This window comes from Pomacea canaliculata, linkage group LG12, assembly GCF_003073045.1.
Source record: "Pomacea canaliculata isolate SZHN2017 linkage group LG12, ASM307304v1, whole genome shotgun sequence".
In the NCBI taxonomy this organism is placed as follows: Eukaryota; Metazoa; Mollusca; class Gastropoda; order Architaenioglossa; family Ampullariidae; genus Pomacea; species Pomacea canaliculata.
Genome location: NC_037601.1, coordinates 2,930,899 through 2,949,736, shown reverse-complemented (window position 1 = coordinate 2,949,736; position 18,838 = coordinate 2,930,899). Strand labels below are relative to the sequence as shown.

The following is an 18,838-nucleotide window of genomic DNA, read 5'->3' as shown; positions in this document are numbered from 1 at the left end:
AGGAAACGATCATATTACTAGCTGTACAGACAAAAAAAAGAGTTTATTTTTGCTGTTGAAAGAAAGCGCACGTCCAGAATGAGTGTAGTTGAATTACACCTGTCCATGAATTCAATACTGCTGGCATAATACTACTTATATAATACGTGTAAAAAATATTTATTGTTAAAAATTGTTATATGATAATAACTTAGGTAATAATACGTGGTTTATGTGTAGATAATATGTGTTTATAGTACAAGAAACAGTGCAAAAATGTACATGTAATAGTCACGTACATGCGTCGAACAAGGGGAGAACATTTAATGATTCTTTTATGTATCTGTTTCAAAGCTAAGCTTTTTAGATAAAGTTAATATTCTTCAACTTTTAATATTCAGTGGAATATGATTTGTCAGCAGCCGCAGAAGGGTTGGTTATGATGAGAAGAAGGAGGAAAAGACTTGCATGTCCCGAATGTAGCCCTCCGAGTATGCAACACAAGAAAACAATCCCCGTAAGGGTCGCAGCGGCAACCCTGCTGCGTTTCAAATGGCGGATTAATAATGATGACCACAAGGCAGCACCGTGCACTGAATGTCAGGTATTTGCAGACGTGGCTGCTCTTCACTAGATGGATATCAGAGGTGACTGCAAGGTCGACTTGCGTATTCAATCCGAGGTGTTCGCTTCTTTCGTAAATGCGTTTAACATTGACAGGCGTGGGCGAAACAAAACAGTTTTAGCCTCTAACCGCTCAGTTTGTGGTAGCTCCATATTGATCAGATTTCCTGTGCAAATAGCCCTGCAGGACAGCAGCAAGGAAAGCTTGCCCGGAGAACACTGAGAAACGTGGCTCCCTTTCAAGTCTAGCTCGAGCATTTTAACGACACGTCGAATGGAGCGTAAGACTACTCATCCTCGTATCACTCAATGCCACGAGCACTCACACGCGCACAGTAGCGACGCTGGCACACGCACGCATATGCTGCATGCATTTATATATATATATGCAATTTTAATAATGTGTGACAAGGAATTTTTGCCGGTATTCTTTCTGATTTGCATCGAATGGCCCTCTGGAATAAATAAAGTGTTATCTTAATAATTACCACTTTTACATACAATGCCGATTTTATTAAAAACGTGGTGTTTTGCAAAACACATACACAATCCTGAGAAATTATTACAATCATGTGCGGATAATCAAATCATCCATAATAATTCCTGTTTGCCTATGAAACCACACATTAAACGGACTGTTAACTCTAGACAGTTTGCTCACCTATAGCTACAGATCTTGTTTCTGGACACATTTTTTTTTTGGTTCTTTTTTTTTTTTGTTTGATTTGCTGTGGCAGCTGTTCACAAGGTTAGCCGTTAGTAAGTGTATCTGGTTACTCCAGTTTTTTCCTCCCTTCACAACCCCTTTTTCAAAGGTACACAATCTCATATAGGCGCAAGCACTTTCCTACAAACCAACCCGCCACACCTCGCACATAGCAGTCAGGAAATCCCAGTGGAAAAGTGAGCGACTAATGCCATCGCTGGTGAGGGTACTGGTGGTTTAGACTGGGTGTGTACGTGTGACAAACAAGTCACAAGACAAACTTAGAATAATGTAAAAATTAATGCAGGCCACTTCTTCAGATGACCGTTTCATGGTGCTTAATTTCGTAGCCAACTGACGGTCTCCTCACTAACCCTCTACAAAATTTCCCCAAAACTTCGCTTGAATCAAATAGAGACAAATTAGGAGCGTTGAGCGGGGACTCTGATTGTCAAAGCTATGTCACCTTTGTGCTCTTCGCCGTGTTCTGCTTTCACAGCAGGCAATGATGTTTGCAGTTCTCCGCCACATTTATTCCATCATCGATTTCTTAAAACCTAGTCACCAATATAACATTGCAAAACTCAAAATTCATTGTCGAAACATGTTCTGGTGTTGTGCGGTACGCTGATGTGAAAAATGCGCTCTCTCAATGGTTACCAGCAGCTCGCATTGAGCCGCACTTACTGTTATGTAAGTTACTGTTACCGCACTTACTGTTATGAATTGCCGTCACTCCCATTTTTTGACTGACGCCCACCGTCTGAACCACTTACTGAACATTGCACTTCCGACCAACTTCTTCCCATTCCTATCACACAGATCACTAACCACTTCGATCCAATCTGGATTCTCGTGAACCTTTCATCGTCACTGGAAGATCCAGTGATTTATTTAGAGGTCATGAATTTATCTGGTAAAATGTTAGACTTCACGCCAGAAACTCCTCGACGATCTTGGGTGCCTACTTGATCGCTTGTATAGGATTTTTACACCAGTCCTAAATTAATTTATCAATAATTTTAACAGAGCAATCTGTCATAATTATATATAATTTATAATTAAAGTATTACATGCCCTAAGCGTGACAGCTGGGTTCCACTCCTCCAGGTTTTGTTCTTACAGCTGAATGGCTGATTCCACTAATATGCTGTGAAGGATGTCGTACTGTCATAGAAGAAAATCTGTTCCTGTCAATCACACATTGTTTTAGCATACTAAAATTTCTGGAATTAAAATTAAAAGAACTTTATCTCCTTCACAAAATCAATACAAACTGGTAAACTCTCAGACGGGCGTTGTCGTCCTTGCGTTTTAGAAATAAACCGTCAGGCAAGAGACCGGAAGTTAATATAAACATGTCAGCTTCGGATTCACGCCATGCATCCACTATAGGCGACTTAATCGTCCGAGAAGCATGACATTACTATTTCATCGCTCTACCGTCAGTCAATGTTGTAGTCTGGAGTAGCAGAAGACTGCATTAGTGAGATAGTTCAAACATCAGTGAGATTACCTGAATGAAAAATACATCCTGTCTCAAACTAGAAAGGAATGGCAGGTTGCGTCAAAATCCAACAGCGCGCCTATCAGAGCGCATTAAGTTTAGCTACTGGGTTTCCGACGGTAATAAATAAAACTGCGATTTAAAATGTTACATTCAGGTCTCTTTTAAATGAAATCCCAACATATGCAAATGATTGTCATTCAACTCCGAGAAACCAATTCCGGGGGTGTTTTTTTTTCCCCCTCTGATTTTGTTTGCTCGTGAGCGCTCTATATTTTACCACTATACTACACTGTACTGTGCTATACATGAGAATTGTACCTGCATCTGCTGAAAATAAGCGTTACATCAACATTTCCCAGTCACTAATGCCGGTTGCATTATGTCAATCACCAGCAATCTATGATATATATCCCCGAAAAGATAAAGTCTGCATGTTTCTGGTGATTCATGAGGCAAATACGAGAAAACGGCAAACCCATTTTCAATGTTTCCTAGAATAGAGGATCAAGAACAAGAGTGAACTTTGAAGTGGCAACCATTTACCTATTTAACGTCAATTGAGTACTGCCCGATGGCAGCACTGACACGTGTTCAACGTCAGCGTGACGACGCCAGCCAGACGACAACGACTACGCCATTGTCTGCCACAGCTGCAAACAGCCTGCGCAGCACGACAGCGTACTGCCAGGACCGCCTCCCCTAGGGAAACAATTTATTTAACCTTCCGCACTCTTTAGCTAGACTGCAGGCGGTAGAAGTCCGTGACGTATCACAGGCCCATCATATCTGACACTTTCTGTATTTACTCCAGGCGAGCACGAGCGAATACAACGCACACACGCGCGGGCACCATGTGGGCACGGGATATGCATCAAAGAGTTAAAATACGATTGAGCATCGGAGAGCATAGCAGGAGAGGGATTCCTGTCAGCATTCTCAAAACTCAGTCGTGCAACAAGCGAAAATGAGGGACTGTTTGCATCAACGAAAGTGCTAGAACTGGCTTCCCAGTTTTGGTTGTCGGCTGTATGTTACAAAACTTCAAGTAGCTCCCTAGCTATCTCGTACCTCCATATAGGTGTACGTGTGCGCGCGCGCACCTAGTTTTGTATGTGTGTCATGCGCTCGTATTCATTTGTTTCTGGCATGTCCACCAAAGGAAAGAGCTAGCGAGAAATTGAGGTGATAAGGATATGGGCAAGCACGCACAAGGTGTAATTTCATTTTTACTCGCACAGTTTCCTATGATTCGTTTTTATGGGCACAAAGGCTCGCCTGCAGCCAGCTGTTGACTGTTGTTCGTACAGCTGAAGTTAAACTCAGGGTGATGTTTACTTAATGGCATAAGGCCCCATGAAGGTCGCATTTTTGCTGTCTTAATCATTACTGCGTGTTACTGTAGGCTCAGATCGAATCAACTTCAGTTTCCAAAAAGAAAGTGTTGCTGGCACAAAACACAACTCACGTCCATCTTCAGTAGTATGCTAGTATTTTATGTTTTGAGTATGTATCGTATAATATTTTTTAAATATTCCTTTCGACAATGGATTGGTCATGGGCTGTGTTAAGAAAGTGTAAGTTTGTCCATAGCATGTTTATTTTTACCGTTCTAAGATGTTACCGGTATTGCGACATAGAGGGACTTACAGAACAAACGTGGACTAAAAACATCGTACTTTGAGACAGTACCGATGGCAGAGAGAGGGAGACGTGGAAGGAGTGATGGAGGGAGAAGGTGCATCCGTAGCCGAAAATGAGTTGTCAGATTAGGGAAGGGACATCAAGAGTATAAGTGATTCACTATTTTGTTACACTGACGTTGAGCATGAATAAGTTTAACTCAAATGAAACGATAAATCAAACATGGACAATAGCATCACAGTCGAAGATTTACCGGCAGAATGCAACCCAAGCAAAACCAGGCTTGTAGATTATAATGTATGGTGGCCGGATTTACTCACCTATGACACAGACATCATCTCTGAAAATTATTTCTTGTATTTTCTTCAACAGCAAATTTTTGTCAAATGGTTAAAATAAAATATAGATCCATTAAAGGCGAAAGGCAGCAATGTCTGTAAATTTGCGTTTATGGTTGTTATCCTTTATTCGATGAGATCGTCTTTCTCTTCATTCTCTATACTAGGCAGCAGTGAATACACTGCCCGGGCTACGAAACTCTTTTAAGTCTAGGTGTTTACTCTTTTTTATACTAGTAACGTTGTAAAGTTGTTGTCCCTTCGCCTGACAGGTTGTCAGCACTCGGTGCGCTTGCTGACCAAATCAAAGCTGCAATGGAAATGGAACCCGCGGGCCGTTTATTGATAATGCGGTACTACCAGCCTCTCACACACACATCCCCACACCACAAGTTTAAAACACTGTCACCGAAACCAGACTAAGATGGTTGACAGAATGATTAACCTCTGAATCTCCAATGTGAAGCCGTGAAGCCATAGTAAATAATCTGTCAGCAGGAGAGGCAGGCTTCAGACAACATACGATGTGCCTCTTTGTCTTGCGTATACAATATTGTAACGGCCACCCACATGATACCCTCGCACGATAAAAGCTGCTGTTGGTTCTCCGCGGATGTTCCTACTTCCTTTCTGTCCGGTAGGTTTTCGGGATTAGGTCGATCTGCTTGCCACCTATGAATAACTGTCGGCACAATAGACCGAACGTGGGCATGGTCACGGCGATTCCTACAATTGCTCGTCAGGTTCCGGCCAAACATTTTATTTAAGTAATTGGTTGAAGCATCAAGTTTTCTGAACAGCGTACTACATTCCAACAAATATTACCATCTTACAGGTTGCAAAATACTCAAAAGCTTGCACATTTACTTGTTAGTCTCCGGATGATTCATTCATTCCAAGTCAGATCAATCGCCGAGTAGCAGGGGCCAAACTTCATTCGGTGTAACATCTTTTAAATCCGTTTTGCTTTATACTTCTACGATTCCTTCCATTGTCTTTTATTATTTTCCTTCTTCCATCGCCTTCACACAAATCAAAATCTTAAGTCGTGCATTTCTCCAGAAATTCTTTGAGTAGATTATGTTTGATACAACACCACATTCTCGACGTTGATTCCAGCCCAGAACTCTCCTTGTGAGATGGCGTCACTAACTGATTGTGCTGCGCGTGCTCGTAAAAAAATAATCAAATGCGGAAGCTGCTTAGAGGATTGTGAGTATGGATAATCAATATTTTCTCTGTAAATATGAATCCGACATCTACATATATACCCTGCAAAAATATCTGTCATGTACTTGGTAACCTGCTTGTCAAATTGGTTTAACAAGATCCTTTCAGGTGCGAGATGAAAGTATGTATCCCAGTTCTATCACACAGTCTTCCATTTTCTTGCTTTCTGCCTTCTTTCGATTCTAGAATAAATCAGCATAAAGAAATACTTCAAGAAAGTGTATCAGTCCTGAGGGGTCACTATATGGTGTGTTGAAATGCGGAAATAACGAAGAATTATGGTGCCATTTCATTTGTCTTATCTCCATAAATTTTGAAACTTTTTCTGACCTGCAATGCCTTTGTCTGAATAACGACTTAGGTTTTTTTTTTAACACTCAAACAATTTAATATTAGGATACTTTTAAGGAAGAATGTCTCATTTTTATAGTTTTGTTTGCAATTATAATTGTAGTTCATCTTAATTTTCGTGGTCACGAAACTACATCGCAAAGATGGATACGCATGTAAAAACCAACAGGCACACGTGAATACACGAATACATGAAGAGAAAAAAAAAAAGCTGATCAAACAGGGATAAAAACCAACTGGTTTGTATGATCGTTGGTGAAAACGGAATGTGAAAAACATCTCAGCAGTTTGGCCAGTCGTAAAGTGAGGGTCTGTAAAGTAAGGTCTGCTAGCTCATGTGGTCGAAAAGTTCAAGGAAGTTTGAGAGTTATTTCAGTGTAGATAAAAATCCTGCATGTTTGTAAGTATCGATTGTTGGAACCGTTCACTGTTGGACACTCCATGTCATTAATGCAACAGACAACATGTCACGCTTTCAGTTGCTTCGAAAGTTACGAGAAGAATATTAATGCCCCAGAAAAGGTTGCCACCACTACGCACACTGGCCAACTCAACAAGAGGCTGTTTTCATTTCCATATCACCGTCTGGTCCGTTGAAAAGCAGCCAGCGACCTACTCATACGAAGTCCTCAAGATCAAACCCGATCAATCAGGCAACCAGGCAGTTGGTGCTGAGTGGCTAGCGTGTCACGAGCACTGAAGAAAGCAGGGAAACTCCACATCAGTCCTGGGGCCGTATTCATGAAGCAAAAGTAAGTCGTCGTTCTAGGGTAAATCAAATGGCCAGACACCGTCTTGTCTTGTCTCCGTAGTGAAAAGAGTGGCGTTCAGACTCCGCGGAGATTGCTTTACCCTTGGTGTCTTAACTTTAAATTAGTGGCAAAGATCTCCATCGGGAAAAGTAACATAAAGCAATATATGAGGGTCTGGACAAAGCCTCGTAACTTCGGAGAAAGACATTTTATTTCCCATTTTACCCCGGATAACGACTTATCTTCACTTCATGAATACGGCCCCTGAACTAGTAAAGCACACCGGTGTCTCTTAAGAAGAAATGAAACCGCCAGACTTTTCCAGGAATTCGGGCAATGCGATAATCAAAGTAAAACAAACACAGAAAGATGATCATCGTTTATGACGCAGACAGGCCACACTTCTAAGTTCTGTGGATATGAATGATTCGGCAGACAAGGTAAGACAATCCACTCTACCCAAGACCTGGGCGTTCCTTTACAGCAAGTATTAAAACAGTATGGCAGTGGTGAGAAATACAGTCCTGTTACTCACCGACATCCGCCCAACAGATGTTATGCAAGAGGCGAGAATAGCGACAAAAAGTGGGCATAGGGTCCATAACTGGGGAAAATGTATAGCAAGAATGGGAGTTAACGAGAAACACGGTGACGAGATAACCTATTGAAACTGTACTTGAAACATCTGCAAACCGTGGGACAAATTTGCTTCGAATTATTGATAAACTATAACTCGAACTTACAAATACAAGTTACAGCAACAATTCATGCTTTAATGTCAGCATTAAGGATTCATTTTCTATCGCATTTTTCAAATCTTGCCAATAAGAAGCCTGAAGTCTCTGTGTGCAGTTTCTTGGCTTCCTACCTAGCAGCAAATAAAAATTGTTCGTGAGCATTCTGAAAACATTCGTGTTTGCAAAACCATGTATGACAATGAATTATTTAGTTGTCCTTGCAGAAGACAGCTTTACAAGACCAATTTAGAAAGAACGTTGCAAGATACAAATCACGTGAATTTACAAGACTCGGCATTAGAAGATTTTAAATTTAAAATAATATAAAAATATCGCTGCATCCCCTCTCCTCCTCCATTTAAGCAACACTATATCAAGCCTTCATCTGTAATTTCGGACCACCAGCACACAGTCGAGAATTATATTTCCGGTTAGAAGAGTAAAGAAACAGTGCCACCCAACCCTTAAGAAAGAAGTGTATTCAGACATTCAGAGAGAGAGAAAGTAGCGGAAGATGTTACAAAGAGAGGATAAGGACTGCTGCACTTTGTCGCACGGCTTATAAAAATACTTTTCTTCATTCCTAGTCACTCACCGTACTGCCTCACGAGCGGGTTTTTAAAAATGTTTTTTTCTAGTGGTTCTTCGGCAACTTTATTATTTTTTTCTTCAACATCAGTGTGTGAACAAAAATTATTTCCCCTTCTCCGTCCTTCGCTCCAAAACGTAATAGCTAACGAAGTGCACTGTAGACGAGAACTGGTTCAGATGGACTGCATTATGCTAGTTCCTTACCTTTATTCTGTTCTTACTGGCTGCTTATCCGTAAAGGATATTCGTCATTTATCGATTGCAACGCCATTAACACGCTGGGTTATGTGAGATGCTTTCGATGGAAAAAGCCATGCTGCTCGTAAAAATTGCCAAAACGATCGCCCACAGTGCTTCCAAACCTTAGATTCCACAGTCTGTGAATGTTATCGGATTTATCCTAGAAATCATCTACATTTTATCAACGTCTAACTTTTACTTCGTACCAAATAAAACAACAACAACAACAATAACAACAACAACAACAGCAAAATTCTATGTGGAGAAGGGGATAAGATAACATTTTCCAAGACATCATTTGGGAAACTTATTTATCTTATTCAGAATCCTATAAAACATGCACAACTTACTCAGCAAACGTGTTATGTTTGTTCTGTAAACATTTCACGAGACTGATGTTGACGTTAGGGTTCGTGTCTTAATCTCCAAAACAAAGCATCTGCATATCTGCTTGCCAGATTTCTGGCCAATGTGTCACACGAGTGAAACGAACGGAAAACATGTTATCTGTTGGTTTATCTGCAACATGGGGTTTAGATGGAAAACTGATATAGTTACCAAAAAAAAAAGGAATCAACCTCCTAACATGCGCCAACGCACGGCCGCACATTTTGTCTCGTTGGCACATGCAAACGCTTGCTGACTCATTCACTTGGCCGGAACAAATGCCGACGCAAGACCAATCGCAATGTGAAAATAGTTGTTCTTCTGTTCAGTATCATCCACTATCGAGCTTCATGAATTATCTTACTACATACCAACAATACAGTATATGCTATCTTTAGAATGAAATAAAACCCTTATTAACCTAAACAAAATGCTTTATTAGATTTTATTGTTAAAATGTGTCTAGACGATGGGTCTGCTGCACTTGATATGACTATATATTTTGAAATTTTAATAATTGGTTAGTATATTCACAATCTAGACAATCATGATAGACAACATCAAACTTCCAATTTCTATCTCTTGTAGAGAGCTGAGTGTAAACAGAAAATGTCTGGAATGGAATCATGTACAGAAGGTCACTGAATCACAGGTTGGTTTCACCTGTCCTTATGCCAGCATACGGTAACAAGCACAGGTTGGGCTAAAAAAAAAAAGTCTTTAGCGTTTACTTTGTAAGTGCCAGGCGTTCTCGACCAATGACAATACTTCTGGCAACGTGCAATGTTACTGCCGCCCTACGCATGAACAGCTGGTGCATTCTTGTGGTGAGATCACTTTACACCGGTTCCTCGACATGATGGAAATCACACTATCGTGTGTTCTGTTTATACAATACTGCTGACACTATGCGTTTGTGCCTTCATTGCAGTTAATGTGTTTGAAAAACCAACGTGTTTTGAGGTTGTTGTCACTGAGAGAACGGTGTCAAACCCTGTCAACAATTTTTACAGCGTGCATTCTATATATTTAGGTATCTATAACAAAAATTTTCAATTAATGAACAGCAGCTTTGATGGGGAAATTTTTGTATTTTTACGACGAAAATGTCCTCTGCTACTTAGGTTACATGTGTCCTCCGACTTCTACAAAGCAGTGTTCTTGCCGCTCTCTACACACTTTGTTAGGAGTCGCTTTGGGTCTATAGCTTTTCCGGTCGATATAAGCATTTCACTTGTTTTCCCTTGATTAGCATGACTTCTATATCTGCTGGCTTGACTGATAGGTTGTGTGAAGACCAAATGATACGTTTTCAAAAATGCAAAACAGCGTACCAGGCCTATTGTTTTTCCATTTATATTTTTAGATACATATATTTTTTTCTACATTTCACGAGCTGTTACACGCCATTATTTCTTTTATATTATAACTGTCTGGTACATAAACTTGTTGCTGTTGCATCAATCTATCAACTGTCTAATAATGAGTCAGATTCAACTTCTCTTTCTCTTCCCTCTCTCTCTCACACACAAAGGCCCGAGTTCGTTCTAGTTCGTAAACTGTTCTAGTTTAGAGGCCAATAGTAGGTACACGGACTTTTCGCCGACGGACGTTTCGCCGCCGGACGTTTCGGAGCCGGACGTTTTGTCGACTGGACGTTTCGCCGCTGGACGTTTCGGAGTCGGACCTTTTGCCGACCGGCGTTTCGCCGCCGGACGTTTCGGCGCGGGGCACTTCATTTCGGCATTTCAGGGGGGACCTTTAGCCGAAGTCAAGTGTGTGACGCCCCTTAGCTCACACATTTCTCTCGCCATTGTATCAATGTATCAGTGAACTCTCTCTCACTATCCCTCCTCATGTGAACCGTTAGCTCACACATTTCTCTCGCCATTGTATCAATGTTTTTTCTCAAAGCTGTTGCGCATAATCTGTGACAATCAAAGTGAACTGTCTGTGAAGTCTGTGTGTAAAATTTGTTTGAAATAAAGAATTATTGTGTAATCTAGTAGTTACTTTCATTCTTTGAGAAGTAAGTAAGCTCTCTCTCTTTCTCTGACATAATGCGGCGAAACGTCCGGCGGCGAAAAGCCAGTCGGCAAAACGTCCGACTCCGAAACGTCCAGCGGCGAAACGTCCAGTCGACAAAACGTCCGGCTCCGAAACGTCCGGCGGAGAAACGTCCGTCGGCAAAACGTCCGCACACGCAATAGTAAAGGAATAATTTGCTTCTAGTTCTCTATCTGTGCTGTTATAGATTTTTAAAAGTCCATATAAAACAAAATGCAGTCAGCTTTCCTCACGAGTCTCAGCATAAGACCCTTTTTATCTGTCCAGAGGCTCAGATATACAAAGGCATAGAAATAGAATGTTACGACATTGATCTTGAAAAATTGATTTCCTGCGGTGATATTTTCCATTATAATAAATAAGCTAATGTGATTGTGAGATCTGCCATTGTCGCATCATCACACGTGCATTTGCATAGATTTTTAAAAGTGCATATAGAACAAAAGGCACTCAGTTTTCCCCACGATTCTGAGCATAAGACCCTTTTTATCATCTACAGAGGTATAGAAAAGCAATTTCACGCCCTTGTCCGTGAAAAACTGATTTCCTGGGGTAATATTTCCCTGAAAATAAGTTAATGTGACTGTGAGTGGATTTGAATTTTGTTTCCTATTGTTGTTTTACTGTGCCTTTGCTATATTCCATGATGGTTTCTGTCTTGCTTTTCTTAACAAATTGTCAAATCTTTCACACTATAACTTTTTCATGAGACATTATAAATGATTTTGCATTCCTCTGAACAAGAACAATTTATCTTCACTCAGTAACGGAGTTCACAGCATCTACAACGTTTGATATCCATAACTGTTCTCCTTTAATTTCAAGAATAATACCAGCTTCTAATAAAACCCGTAAATAAACACATGTACGCACATTTCAATATTGAATTAACACATTTTAGAACGTTTAGAACGGAATGTAGCTATGTTCGTGAAAGAAGTGTACACACTGTGCGCACTTTTTTCATTACACTGTATTACTTTATTGCAATTCCTGGTTTTTTTGTTTTGTTTTGCTTTTGTTTTTTTGTTTTTTGTTTTTTTTACTTGAGTGTGTGATGACTAACACTTGCAAGGTCAGAAGAAGTGGGCGGAGGATAGAATCAAATAAACGAAAGAACGAACTGAAGGATACTGACCTGCTCTGGACTGAGCGGCGGCTCCTGGCTATGAATGCTGCACGATGAAACCATCTCTAGTACACGATCAGGATCCACATCCTCCACAGCCTCGTCAAGCGAAAACGCCTGTTGGAAAAAAAATCAGTGGGCTGTTAATAATAATGTAAGATTTATATAGCGTATTTACCCCGTATTAAATGTTACCGATACAGTGTGTTTTGGTTGGTCAATGTTGTAAAAATGACATCTACATGGTCACAATGTCTGCAACTTTGCGTCTCTCTAAAACACAGACATGCAAACATATTTAGTGTTATTTCACTATCTTCTGTGACTCGGCGGCATTTCACCAGCTCGGTCCATATGATTAATTCTTACAAACTTTGGGTGTGGCCTCACAAAAAATCTACACGGCTATCTACTGAATTTTAAACATGGTAAACGATGAACCCTATTCGTGCAGGGGGGGGGGGGGGGGTGGCGGGGGGAAGATGGATGTCGCCTTCGTATACAACTTCTTGTGCTTCTTAAAACACATAATATCTACAGTTGTGACAGTCTAAAAGAAAATTGTAAATTGCAGATCAAAGACAAAATATGTTTAAGAATAAAAATAATTCAATGTGCTTTAAGCTATCAAGGAATCCTCGTCATCGTCACCACCACATCAGCCACTACAAATGGCATGACTTCTATTCCAGTTTTAACAGATCGTCTACAACAATAATAAAAAGGAAAAAAATCGGTAGTGATTATGCACTGCGACCTTCTCACTACCTATCATTTGATGGGAACATGTGGCATTATCGGGCTACAGCGAGGAGAAACTTAATGTCACTACAGTCCCTGTCCGCAATGTCCAGAAAACGAACCAGCCGTGTTTTTCTCTACTGCAAATTTTCAATTTCGTCGCTAGAACCGACAAAGCACATGACATTAACAACTTTTACTCTCTAACATGGAAAACGTGAATAAAAGACAATGTATTCTCATAATTCATGAGATGATAAGAAGATAGTGAATACATGGCAATGAGATGAAAACGGAATTATTGAAAGTTGTGAACAGTGAACTGATGGACCAGTGTTACGAATAATTTAAAGGGTTACGAAAAGTATAAAAGCTTTACGCAAATGAGAAACTAAATCATCTGGCTAGGGAAAGAGTTCTGATAAATCACTAGAGCTGGAGCCGCTGAACACACTGCTCGCCTGACAGCGCATGTGAATTGTGGCGCAACTCTTGCATGGGGTTCGTGACGATGGATCCATGGCACATGGCAGTGTATCCGATTAACGACAACTGCAGTATTCTCTCTCTTTGTTTCCCATTGCCGCCACGCTCAAGTGTCTGTATGCCTGCGAGTGTTCATGGCTGCGCCTTTAATCTCAGCACATCTTCATTAGCTTCTTTCAGATGACCTGCCACCACCAACAATGTACAGGTGTTTTAAGAAGAGAACACGCAAAAGTACGCGGTCTTGATTACGGTTGTCACAGAAGCTCCTCCGCAGTAACACATTGGACCTGTCCTGGAGTATTTTTTAAAAATTACGTTGCTACTGGTTTCAAGCCCAGGAAATACAAGTTTGCACGAAATACTTCCCTCCTGAATGATACTTCTGTAATAGTTCAAACTGTAAGAAGCAATCATCAAACTATTTGTACCGATGTTATTTTATCTAAAGGACAGAAACACTGCAACACATATAAATTGGCCCACAAATATTTCCCCCTCCTTAGCTGTGACCATATAATCCTTGTTCCCTAATGAGTGAATCTTGTAGTTAATAGGAAATAATATTTTACATACAAGTACAATAGACTATATGTGTCCTTCGCTTCTTCGTTCTCAATACGTGTTTGTTTTGTAATTTTCTGTAATTATTTATACAAAAAAGCGGTGAAAGCTACCTAAGATTTCAAGTGCACCTGGTAGCACACCAAGAATGCCATACGCTTAGTTACTCGCTAAATACACATTTCTTTTGCGTGCATCTTTCAAACACGCTCGTACAAACACTAAAAAAAAAACAAAAAACAAAAAAAAACCGTATGACCACACAAGGCTTTCAGCGTAAGACTGAAGTACAATAAATGTTCAGCAGTTTCATCACACTTTAGATGTGATATTCCACAATATGTAAGCATGTATACTATAAGAACACAAAGTGTTAAAATATCTACTAGAAAAATATCTGGTTAAACCAGATATATCAGCCTCGTCGGTTTTTCAGAGAAAATAAGACTGCACTAACCACCCTGTTAACGCATGCTGTTGCTATGGTTGCTCTTTATTCTGAGATTAATTTTTAATTTGTTTCGCCACAAGTGCTAAGCTAAAAATTACAACATAACAGCTTGTCCGTTATAGAATATCAGTCACCCCTGAGTAAACGTGAGTCATCATTCATCTGTCACAGTGGCATAATAAAGACCTGCAGTTAACTGGCAGCATGTTTTTCTGTTCAGGTCTGCTGATAGGCATATCAAGGACATCATTTCAGATAGGCTAACAGCTGGCGATTCAACAGCAGTAGTGGAAATGAGGACAAAGCCTTTTGTGATATAATAATCATCAATAGGGAGGGAAGTTAACGACTTAAAAATCACTTCTCGTGATCGTATATTGTCTTTCGTAGTACAGTGTCCTTTCGCTAGCTTGCATCTCTCTTTACTTACAAGGCTTATCATCGGTGGGTTTTTCCCCAGGTACTCCGGTGTATGAGTGTCTCGCTGTTTGAGTGTTCGTGTGCCTCGTGTTCACGCGTTCGATGCCTAACCTAAAAAGATGTGTGCTCTTCCCCTGCTCATATTGGGGAAAAGTGCTGCATAACCGTTTTGTTACTAATAGTAGTAATAGTATTATGCTTCATTAACTCGATAACTTGGATTTATTTTCCTTTTTTTTTGGGGGGGGGGTTGATTTAGAACTCTAGATATAAAGAAACCATAACTGTGTATCAGATCTCAGAGAAAAAGCAAAGAAAAGACATGCCTGCTTAGATATTCCAAAATGTTTCGCGAAGAATCATGCAACCAGTCCAGAGTTAAGCGTCGTGCTGCTGCTCACATTTCCTTTATCATTATATCTCGGTGTGACGAAAAAGGTCTTGACATTATCAATAAATAAACATGTTAAACCCGTGATACAAACACTATAAAATTTAACATCTGCTATCAAAATCGACAAAGGAAAGGGTAGTTAAGGCCAAGGGTGAAAAACCGAGCCAACAAAGCAGTAAAAGAACACGCTGAACGATATTCACAACCTAGAATTTGCAGCTTCTCTGCATTAGTTCCAGCATGTATTCCTACACTGTATTTCTGTATTTCTATGGGGCCTGTCGCGTCTTAAAAAAACAGATTAGAAGAAACTCAGGTGAAAATCCACGAAAACGAAACTGTCTTACAAGCAAATCGCCCATCAGTTGAGTTCTTTCGACCTTACGCAGATGGACTCTTAGAACATTAGAACAATTACTGTGGACCTAAACCAACGGAAGCCAAACTTGGAATGGGAGAGGGGACACGCTGCATAAGTCTTTCTAAGTAGTAACATGTACCTTACTTCAAAGGCAAATACATCTGCCAAGTTCTTACGACAAGTTTCTCTTCTTCCACTACCCTGAAATAATGTCGAGTTGAACTCGTCGTAAATTGGCATTGCCTCCTGTCACCTTCAACTTATATTATGAGTAAATAGGTAAACACACATTATTATAAATAAAAAAGTAAAAAGCAACGATTAAAAGCCAAACCAAATCAAAGCAACGGCCAATATTACTTACAGCATTCTTACGCAGCGTAAGAAACGGTCCTGATGTACTCTCGTGCAGATGTCATATAACCCAGTGATACAGGCATGCATTGAATTGTAGCACTAAAACCACTGAGTTCCATTCAAAAATAATGTATAAAATTGAGATACAGTAGTCTGCTGGTGCTTTTAGTGACGTTACTGTAGCACGAAAACAAATGCTGTTGTTTTTAATGTCTGCAGGTCAAATTTTCGAAATACCAAATCAGTCAAGACTTTTTATGCTTATTACAAGACAGAACAAAATAAAATTCAACAATAAACAAGAAATACTTCACCGAAACATTATATCTAAAGTAAACCATACTGATGACACCAATGTTGCGTAAAGCAGAAAATCAGCCTTTCTTTAAAAAAAACCATCGATCCGTAGGTCCAGCTTGCGACACACCTGACAGGAATAGCTTTACCGTCTGACCTGAAGGTCACCATGAAATTGGCTGAATCTCTTAAAATAGCGGACATGCTCCAAACATCCAACAGCACTTCAGAGCCGCCAGTCTAATAAAGCTGTCTGGATTGCAAGTCACAAACTGTATTTATTCCACCACGATGCAACAAGGCCTTCACAATACCTAATTATAGTTTTCTCTTAAGCATTAAAAGCAATTTCATGCGCTCCGAAATTTCCACTTGTGTGTCCCAGGGCAGACTTCTTGGGTAATTATTAGAACACTGGGACCGTTTCTTGACTTCGTCATTCACGCTCTAAATGAGATGTGTCAATGACTGGCTGGTGCTCTGATTTGTTTAGCATTTGCTTATAGCATTTTAGTATAATCACGTGTTCTTCATAGAATTATTTAAATATGTTTCCTCCCACCGATGTTTGCTTTCTACTTTTCACATCTAAGATTTAACTCTTTTTTTCTCTCAAAGGTGAAAAGGAAACATACATTTTTTTCCTTTCAGAAAAGCCTGAGCATGTTTGCATGCTTCTCTCTCTCTCTCGCTCAATCACACATACACGCGCGCGAGCGCTCGCGGACGCGCGGAAAGAAGAGCCTTTTGATTCATTAACTCCGAGACTTAAATCTTCAGTTTTGCTCGTATTAAAACATATACATGTACTTCTAGCGCTTACAAAGCATACTGCATGTCCTAATTCTCTAATACAAGCATAACTTTGCAGCAGCTTGCAAATAAGCTATCCCTATCCTAACATGAAAATAACTCTGAAGTAGCAAATCTTAGCGTTTGCTGGCCATCGTTGTAATCACCGATGACTTCTCACTCTCTGTGCACTATATCTGTACCAGTTCCAGTCCGATTCTTGGTCGCCTTGGCGCATCACAGGCCGAAAGGAGCAACTACACAGCATCTTACTCGTTTTTACAGAGGTTGCTGAGTGTAGCTCGTGGCAAATAAGATCGTGAAAAACGTGGGCCCTCGTCGACATACTGACTTCAGCGTGTGTGTGTGTAGGGGATGAGGGCTGGAAATGATTTATGATGAACGTTGCCATAATCATTACTGCTTGTACAAGAATCGACTTCGTCTTTCGATTACTCAGAACAGTAAGCCATTACTCCTGCGAGAGCCACGACTCTTGGAATGTATAAATCATGTATTACGAATTAGCATGTATGTCCGTCTGAGAAGATGACAATTGGAGGCTTTCTTAAGGTTGTTTGGCTACGTTTTCGGTTACAAGACTTTAATCTCATTATTATTGGATGGAACATTCAATTGGTTCTAAAATTATTTTATTGCTTTCTATTATTTATAAAATGTTTTACTTTAAAAATCAGGAGACTTGTATTGATAGATTTTTTTTTTTTTTTTTAAAAAAGGTAAAGCTCGTACCCTAACCTTTCTTAGGTCACTGGAGAGTGAGGTGTTAGAGACCTCACTTTTCTCGGGGTCAGCTTTATGTGAGTGTGTTCATCTCCTCTCCCTCACTGCCTTACCCGACCCTCTATGGAGTCATGTACCCATTCCTCGGGTAAATTTGCTGAGCCACACGGGTATCGAACTGGCGCGTTTCTTGCGGACGGCAGTACTCTAAATACTCGGCAATTCGCTTCCCCAATATCAAGAGCTTGCATATCTCGCGCTCACAATCTAATGATCCCATACCCTTACTTGCAAAAAAAAAAAATCGGTCAAAAAAAAAACATTCTTTAAAAAAACTCTAATTAAGCTGATCGCTTCATAAGATATACAAGTGATCAACTTTCGTGGCTCTGCAAGCAATGGGCTATTGTCAAGACCCGAAGTCGATTACCAGTTGCACACTGAATTATTTGTAGCCGACCCCCGTCTGTCGGTTCGCCCAGAACCACGGACGCAAGCGTTAACAGCTAAGATCGACATCACCTTTGAATTGTACATCACCTTGGCTGCGCACAGGTTCTGATTTCTTAATCATCTCCTCAAAAGAACGGAGTAGAGAGAACATCTTCCACTCCCTCTGCCCTTTCTCTCAAATGTCTGGTGTTCTTTCTTCTCAAGCGAAAGCCATAACGTTGAGCAAAACTTAAAAAAACAAAACAAAAACGCAACGGTAGGCGTCCTATTCAGTGTCTTGCACATGTGCCAGTTTCCTATGTCTGTGACTACATTATAAAGCAGCCGGAGTAAAGTCAAAGAAACAGTGTAGTGGATTCCTTCCTCCACCCCAAAGTCACGTTAAAGATTTTTATAAGTGCTAAACGTCATGCATGTAGTGCCATTAGCTATGCCTTATGTCTCTCTCTATATATATGTAACTTTTAGAAATAGATGAGATCTTTGAAAACTAGCT

General features: G+C 40.2%; 1 protein-coding gene across 2 annotated transcripts in view; it reads right to left on the bottom strand.

Moving 5' to 3' along the window:
* Nucleotides 1–18,838, bottom strand: part of LOC112576790 (tankyrase-2-like) — a 37,834-nt gene that overhangs the window by 15,867 nt on the left and 3,129 nt on the right. For both annotated transcript variants that reach the window (XR_003101913.1, XM_025259509.1), the window contains exon 2: nucleotides 12,292–12,399. Coding sequence is in view for 1 of the 2 variants with exons in the window: in XM_025259509.1 (XP_025115294.1) it covers nucleotides 12,292–12,399 (108 nt within the window). In the remaining variant the exon portion in view is untranslated. The remainder of the gene's footprint in view (nucleotides 1–12,291; nucleotides 12,400–18,838) is intronic.